At 41.9% G+C, this 7500-nt stretch overlaps 1 protein-coding gene across 1 annotated transcript in view; it reads right to left on the bottom strand.

Moving 5' to 3' along the window:
• Nucleotides 1-7500, bottom strand: part of si:dkey-40c11.2 (drebrin-like protein A) — an 83875-nt gene that overhangs the window by 35332 nt on the left and 41043 nt on the right. The window contains exons 2-3 of the mRNA XM_063195029.1: nt 3015-3070; nt 1102-1205 (exon numbers count right to left, since the gene is read on the bottom strand). Coding sequence (XP_063051099.1) covers nt 1102-1205; nt 3015-3070 — 160 coding nt within the window. The remainder of the gene's footprint in view (nt 1-1101; nt 1206-3014; nt 3071-7500) is intronic.

Raw genomic sequence — 7500 nt, 5'->3', positions numbered from 1 at the left:
TGCATTTCCTGTCGATTGCAGTCTAACATTCCTTCTCGCTGAGTCACATACAATACACACACCACAGTCATTCTGCTCGCTTACATGGGATGTTTAATTCTGAATTAACTCCACTAAAATTAATTCTGCATGCTCGTGTGACAAATTCGAATTAAAGTTATTGGGAATTAACATTCCATTGTTAAAGGATAACTTCAGCCAACTTTGACATGCAGTTGTAATGCTCATACTACCCACTTGTCAGTACCGGAGTATTTTACTTTTCTTCAGCCTTTTCTGAGATCCTGGTCATTGTAATGGGGACAGAGTTTGTTTACATAAAAAAAGATATCTTAATTTATTCCAAATGACATCCAAAAGGTTATGCAACATCCGTTAGCAAACAGCGACACCTTTTGGGATAATATTTGGAGTAGGTCTGTGTTAAGAAGGTTTTTAATGTAAACAAAGGCAGGCCCCATAAGAATAGCTCAGATCTCGGAAAGGGTTGAGCAGAAAAAAGCAGCATCACCGGGTACTGACAAGTTAAGGGTAGCGTGAGCAATACAACAGCATATAGAAATTGGCAGAAGTGCTCCTTTAATCCAAATGCTTTCTGATTCCCAGACATTTATTCAGAATTTGAATTTGAATGAGAGTGCTTCATATGAACTCGACAGAAAATATTTTTAAATTCCATACTATTTCATTTCAAACTATTTATTGCTGGTGTAGGTACAGTATGGTGTGATGTATTGGGACACCATTTGTCGCAATGGATATCCTTCTGCTGCTTGTCAACTCGGGTTCTGGGTCAGCATTTTATGTATATTTCAGGATAGTAATATTTCAGGTTTGTGCACTGGTTGTGTCACATTTGGCCTTTGTGTTTCATCATGTTGACTTTAACAAAGTTTTTCCAGGGCGCACACACCTTGAACGTTTCTTTTTCAGCAGGTGCAGCTTTTTCGGGTGCTTCAGTTCAGTTGTCAGATGGAAGAATGCAACACTGCTCTGGCCGAAACATCAGCACACCAAAACATAAAGTGGTGAGTCATAGAGAAGCAGTGTTGCATTCATCCATCTGACAGCGGATCAAATTGACTTTTGATCTTGACTTACCCAGCAGATCATGACGATGCGCTGCTCAGTGGAGCCCATCCGGCACAGACCATACATGGGCCGGCCATCATGAAACTTGGCTGACAGCTCCGCCACACCACCAGCTGAAGGAGAGAAAAGAAAGGGGACAGTGGAGAGAGAGAGAGAGAGAGAGAGAGAGGGAGAGAGAGAGGGAGGGAGAGAGAGAGAGAGAGAGAGAGAGAGAGAGGGAGGGAGAGAGAAGATAGCCAGGCCGAGTGATAAAGAGGAGAGATGAAGAAAAAGAGAGAAAGAGAGAGAGAGAGAGAGAGAGAGAGAGAGAGAGAGAGAGAGAGAGAGAGAGAGAGAGAGAGAGAGAGAGAGAGAGAGAGAGAAAGAGAGAGAGAGAGATGTCAAGGAGGTTGTAGTACCACTACCATACACTCACATCCATGCATTCCCCAGTCCTCCGCCCTCCACCAACCACAAGTCTTACTGCGTCCTCCCATCGTAAAAGCAAATAACCCTTCTTACACATTTACAACCTCATTCCCCTATACTAAAGCTTCACTTTACCTTTACTTTCAGACAACGCATTTCCTATACACCCACCCCCCTACCCTTTAAGTCAATAATTACTTTGTAATGACAGAGACAGGAGGGAAAGGGAATTTGAACATCTCCCCGACCGCTCTCTGTTTAACATGTGTTTGCCATAAACTTGGCATAGCTCTTGCTCCTCACACCTGTGTGCACTTGGCCACTATGCATTCACTCCCATCCAGGCCTCCATTACTTCATCTCTCTCATTCAACTCACTAGAGGTGTGTCGTTCATGAACGATCCGTTCTTTTGAACGATGGGAACCGGATCACAGCTGGGGGAGCCACTCGACCGTTATTTCGTTCATTTTTCATTCATTTTAAGCACGTGACCTCGACCAGAGTAATTAAATTTGGGAAAAAACACAATTGTTTGCCTCAAAGAGAGGCAAAAACGGTCTTTAGAAGCAGGAGAATAATCAGTTGTTGTCTGGACAACATTACCTTGAGGAGGAGTCAAAATATTAAATTTTTAACACTGAATAAATAAATGAAAAAGAGTCAAAAGAGCCAGTTTTTTGAACGGCTCTTTGAAACGAACGAGCCACTAAGATCTGGATCCCGAAAAAGAGCCATAAATCCCATCTCTACAACTCACCAACTACAGTACATTCTATATGCCACTTCTGCCCCTACCCTCCCCATGTGTATTTTAGACCAGGGTGTTCGCAACCTTTTCCAACTTGGGGCCCACTTGAGATGTTCACAAATGTTCAGGGCCCACCTCAGACCCAATAAACAGTACAACTTACTTAAGTATACAGTACATTCAACAGCAATTCACACAAATATTATTTGGATTTTTCAGAAAATTGTTTCAAGGCTTGGTATACCTTCAGGGCCTAACAGTATGAGAAGCACTGCTTAAGATTAAAAGACATGTACATGTATGTAGATGACAAGGAGGAGGTGGAACACACTGCAGCTTGAATCTTTTCTTTTTTCACTTTGTGGTGAACAGGTGATAACTTCATTTACCAAATATCAAAAGAAAACGTTTTAAAAGGTTTGCATTGACACTGTCCTACTGTGAGGCAGCTTCCAGCTGGATGACGTAGTTCCCTCCTCACTTTGACCACTGTGGTGTGTTTCGTAAATGTTGCAGTGTTGATTCAACACTTAAAGAGTTCATTTAAGTTCAAATGACGTCAAACCAACTCTCTAAATGTTAAATGAGCACTGCAGAATTTACTGTGTACACATAAATGCAGTTGTGGGCTCCTGTGAACCGGTTTGTCAAATTGTCTGTTTTTTTTAACTGACTTCCAATGGAAATGTCTCTCACCAGGCTTAATGGACTGCCTTAAACTAACTACATGTGACGACAGACTGAGAAGTCAAACAATACATTACCTCCTGAGTCAGCGAGTTTGAGGTTGTTGCTGATGCCTTCGTATGTGAAGAGTGCCCTGTGAACAGAGAACAACACTAGTTTAGAGATCATGTGAAATCAAAGCAAACAGTTCAACACAGGTCTAATTTATGTACGTTATATTGGATTGCCCTGATAAAATTCATGTCTCTCACATTTATAGTCTGGCTGCCACACCTAACGCTGTTTATGACTCCAGCCAACCCTCAATTGACATGAAGTTCTCAGATGAGGGATCATGGGGATTCTAAGTAATGCGATTGTTTTTGACCAGTACCAAACTTTGGCAGACCAGGAATTACTGGGATTAGACACAGCCACCTGAATGATTCAATAAGTGGCATCACTAGCAGTATGGGCAGGGTAAGTCTAACACATTTAATCATTGCATAGCCTTTGTATGACTCAAAGACAGTCTGTTGTGTGGCAAACTGAAGTAACGCAAGCAGTCGCTGAATCAGTTTGGCATTTTAATGACCGGCAAATGAAAGAATCCTGATTCAAATGCTTGACTATTAACCACGCTCTGCTTATGAAGTTAATATTGGTCATTAATACGGCATGGCGTGCTGTCTTTGTACTCGTTGCCAGGGCATTTCTGGGGTTTTCCCTTACGGCGGTGAGCTCTCAGACTTCCAACTAAGGAACCGTCTTTGGCTTCCTCACACACAAACACACACAAACCAATGCTTGCTACTTAGTAACGTCTGAATGGCATTAAGTACATAATTACACAAAGGGCACTGTCACATCAGATGTGCTGTGCTTGCTGCCATAGCCAAGAGTGTATATCGGCTCAATATTTCAAATGATTTACCAAGTGTGGAGTGAGATGGATCAGAATGGAACGGAACGGAGCGGAATACAACAAAATGGAGCAGGATGGAATGGAACGGAGTGGATAGGAATATAGCAGCATGCAACAGAATACAGCAACATGGAATGGAATGGATTGCACTGGAATGGAATGGGGCAAAGGCTTCCTCTGCCTGGCAGATCTTTTTTGCCAACAAAGAGGTATCTTTCAACAGCATTGTCCAGACTTGTCTGCCAGCGTGGGCCTTTTGGTGTTTCTGGGTCATGTTTCCTGATGGCCACACTAATGAGCCTGACAACCAGACTCACCAACTACGCCAAGGCTTTTTGCGATGGCTGGGAGGGGAGGGAAGGGGAGTGGGTAGCTGGACAGGCAGGGTGTGTGTGTGTGTGTGTGTGTGTGTGTGTGTGTGTGTGTGTGTGTGTGTGTGTGTGTGTGTGTGTGTGTGTGTGTGTGTGTGTGTGTGTGTGTGTGTGTGTGTGTGTGTGTGTGTGTGTGTGTGTGTGTGTGTGTGTGTGTGTGTGTGTGTGTGTGTGTGTGTGTGCGTGTGTGTGTGTGTGTGTGTGTAGGCAGAGAGCAGACGGCGCAGATGTTACCTGTTACCTGCCCCACTCTGTCATTAGGGGTTAGGGGTCAAAGGTCAGAGCAGGGGAGTGGAGTGGAGGAGTGGAGTGAAGGTGGGGGCCAACACAGAAAAACGAGAGCCAACGCTTAAACACACACTTAAGCACCCACAGACACACACACACACACACACACACACACACACACACACACACACACACACGCGCACGCACGCACGCACGCACGCACACACACACACACGCACACACACACACACACACACACACACACACACACACACACACACACACACACACACGCCTGCGAGCTCGCACACAAGCACGCACGCACGCACACACACACACACACACACGCACGCACTTGAGCACATGCACACGCACGCACTTGAGCACATGCACACACACGCACATAAACACACACACATACACACACACACACACACACACACACACACACACACACACATACACACACACACACAAATGCTACTTCATTTTCTAAACAAAGAAGTTTGCAACTCTTTCCTGTAGTACATTGTTCCAAATTTGTCCGAAGAAAAACGTCACAAACACAAACACACAGAGACAGACAGGGCACACAAAGCATGACTGAATCATGGAAAAACAAACAGCCAAAGACAATTTGCTTAAAACCCAGGAGTCTGTTTCACTTCATTGTCGAAAGGTTCTTTGGAGCAACTGTCTCCAGAACAAACAGAAGAAAAAGCTCAACCATCAAATCATGAGTCTGTCCAACAGGGATATTTTCGGTAGTGGGTGCACAAATCCAAAGTAGGCCCAATTTTTTTTTTCAGGGGCCAGACAATAGTGTCACACAATGGAAAGTAGGTCTGTTTGCACGCCGTCAAATGTGCTCCAAAACTAAACTACATGTCATTACAGCAGGTAACGTTGATCGATTTGGATCTTCATCAGACATTTGCCTGAAACTTTGCATGTTGTGATTAAATCCTGTTTAGTAGGATCATAATTAAGCATTGTGGAGAGCATACCTACGTCTTTCCTCTCTCCTCTCTTCCTCACCCCCCAGAGAGATCATGATTACATTTTTATGTTTTTAATTGTCGCGCCAAAAGCACGAAGTTCGATTCATTGTGCAGTCCTACCCACTGTACCAACTTGATTTTCAGTGCCTATAAGTTATAGGCTATACCTGATGGCCATGGTTCTCACACAGAGGTGCTACCCTGGTCTCAGAAAAGAGTTTGAGAGTATTTTGTATTACAGTTTTTCTTGATCGCTTTAACACGATTTTTTAAACTGACTCACACAAAGTCGTCATGATCACTATTTCAGCAAAGCAAAAAACACGTTGTGCATATGTGTTAACACATTCTTGTTGACTTGACATATTTCCCATTCATATAACACAGTTTTTGCTAAACAGTTAACGCATGTGCCATTTAAGTAGTGCACATTTCATTGTTTAAGCTCTGATAACCATACAGAAAAATCTACTCCTGACTTTTAGAAACTACCGTCAGTTGTGTGAACACACCAGAGCACCTATTTGAAACTCCTTCTCAAAAATCTTAATTTAGCAATCAGTCTTTATACACAGTGTCTTCTTGTTTTTTTCTTGGCATGGAGTTATTTTGCAAATTTACTGTAAGCGCATTCTCGTACTGCAACATCATATTTTACTTTACACATATTTTCTGTAATACCGTTATCAGCCATTAGTACATTTTTGAGTACAGTGAAAAAAAATGAAAACAAACAAACAAACAAAAACAAAATAAAAACTACATCAAAGCATTCTGATTCTCAATCCAATTCTTTGCAATAAGACATTATTGTTACACTACCTAGCCTATTGACAATTTTACATAAGAAAAGACACAAAACTCAAATCTTTATGCAAAGCATTTACTGGGCCTGCCATCTCTCAGTCAGTAGATCCTGATCAAGCAGGGTCAGTGGCTAAGTAAAAGTAACAACAATGGAACTGACTGGCTTGAAAGTTATGTAATTGACAACAGTGTTAAATAACGGCAAATTCTGTCAACATGATAGCCGTGTTTTGGATTTTTACGACCATTGTGTAATGACTGACTGGGAGTGTTCATACACTGCTATGCAGTGTGTATTGGACTGAAGACAGAGTTTGCTTTTATTACACATGTTAAATATTTTGGAAACGTAGTAGCCTTTAGCAAACAAAGATGTTGTGTTTGGAGAATCGGTTTAACTGGTTAGCCCGTTGCGTGAACTGATATGAAAATGTGCTTTTTGGAGTGACAACTGTGTCAAAGCAATCAAGAAAAACTGTAAAGGAGTACTTCTGCCAATTTCAATATGTTGTTGGGTTGCTCCCGCTACCCTTGACTTGTCAGTACCCACTGATGCTGCACTTTTTGACTCAGCTTTTTCCGAAATCTGAGCTATTCTAATGGGGGCGGCCTTTGTTTACATTAAAAACCTTCTTAACATAGGCCTACTCCAAATATTATCCAAAAAGGTATCGCTGTTTGCTAGTTGAGGTTGAGGTTGAGGTTGCTGCTGACGTTGCATATCCTTTTGGATGTTATTGGGAATGAATCGAGATGTTTTTATTTTTTTTTTAAATGTAAACAAACTCTGCTCCCATTGCTGAAGAAGACAAAAAATACTCTCAAGTACTAACAAGTCCAGGGTAGTATGAGCATTACAACTTACAAAGTCAATTCTGTGATGAGGGAACTTCCTTCCCTGTCCTATACATACATTAACATTGTTACAATCTTGTTCAATCATTTTCTCCTCTGTATATTTTGTAGTTTACATAATATGTTTTGTGTACTCGGATCCTTTTGCAACGTTCTAAGATAACGGTCTGAGAGAAGAGAAGAGAAGAGAAGAGAAGAGAAGAGAAGAGAAGAGAAGAGAAGAGAAGAAAAGAGGAGAGACAAAGCATTTTTTTTTCACTTTTTTTGTTTATATTTCATGTCCTGCACATATAGCACAATCTTCTTGAACATCCTTTGAACATCCTTACAACATCCTTGAAACATCCTTGAATACAAAAATGTCTGCGAGACGCAGTGCCTAAACCCTCAAGTACAG

This window comes from Engraulis encrasicolus, chromosome 3 (genome assembly GCF_034702125.1).
Source record: "Engraulis encrasicolus isolate BLACKSEA-1 chromosome 3, IST_EnEncr_1.0, whole genome shotgun sequence".
Classification (NCBI taxonomy): domain Eukaryota; kingdom Metazoa; phylum Chordata; class Actinopteri; order Clupeiformes; family Engraulidae; genus Engraulis; species Engraulis encrasicolus.
Note: the sequence above shows the minus strand (reverse complement) of the source record. Positions and strands in the feature narration are given on the sequence as shown.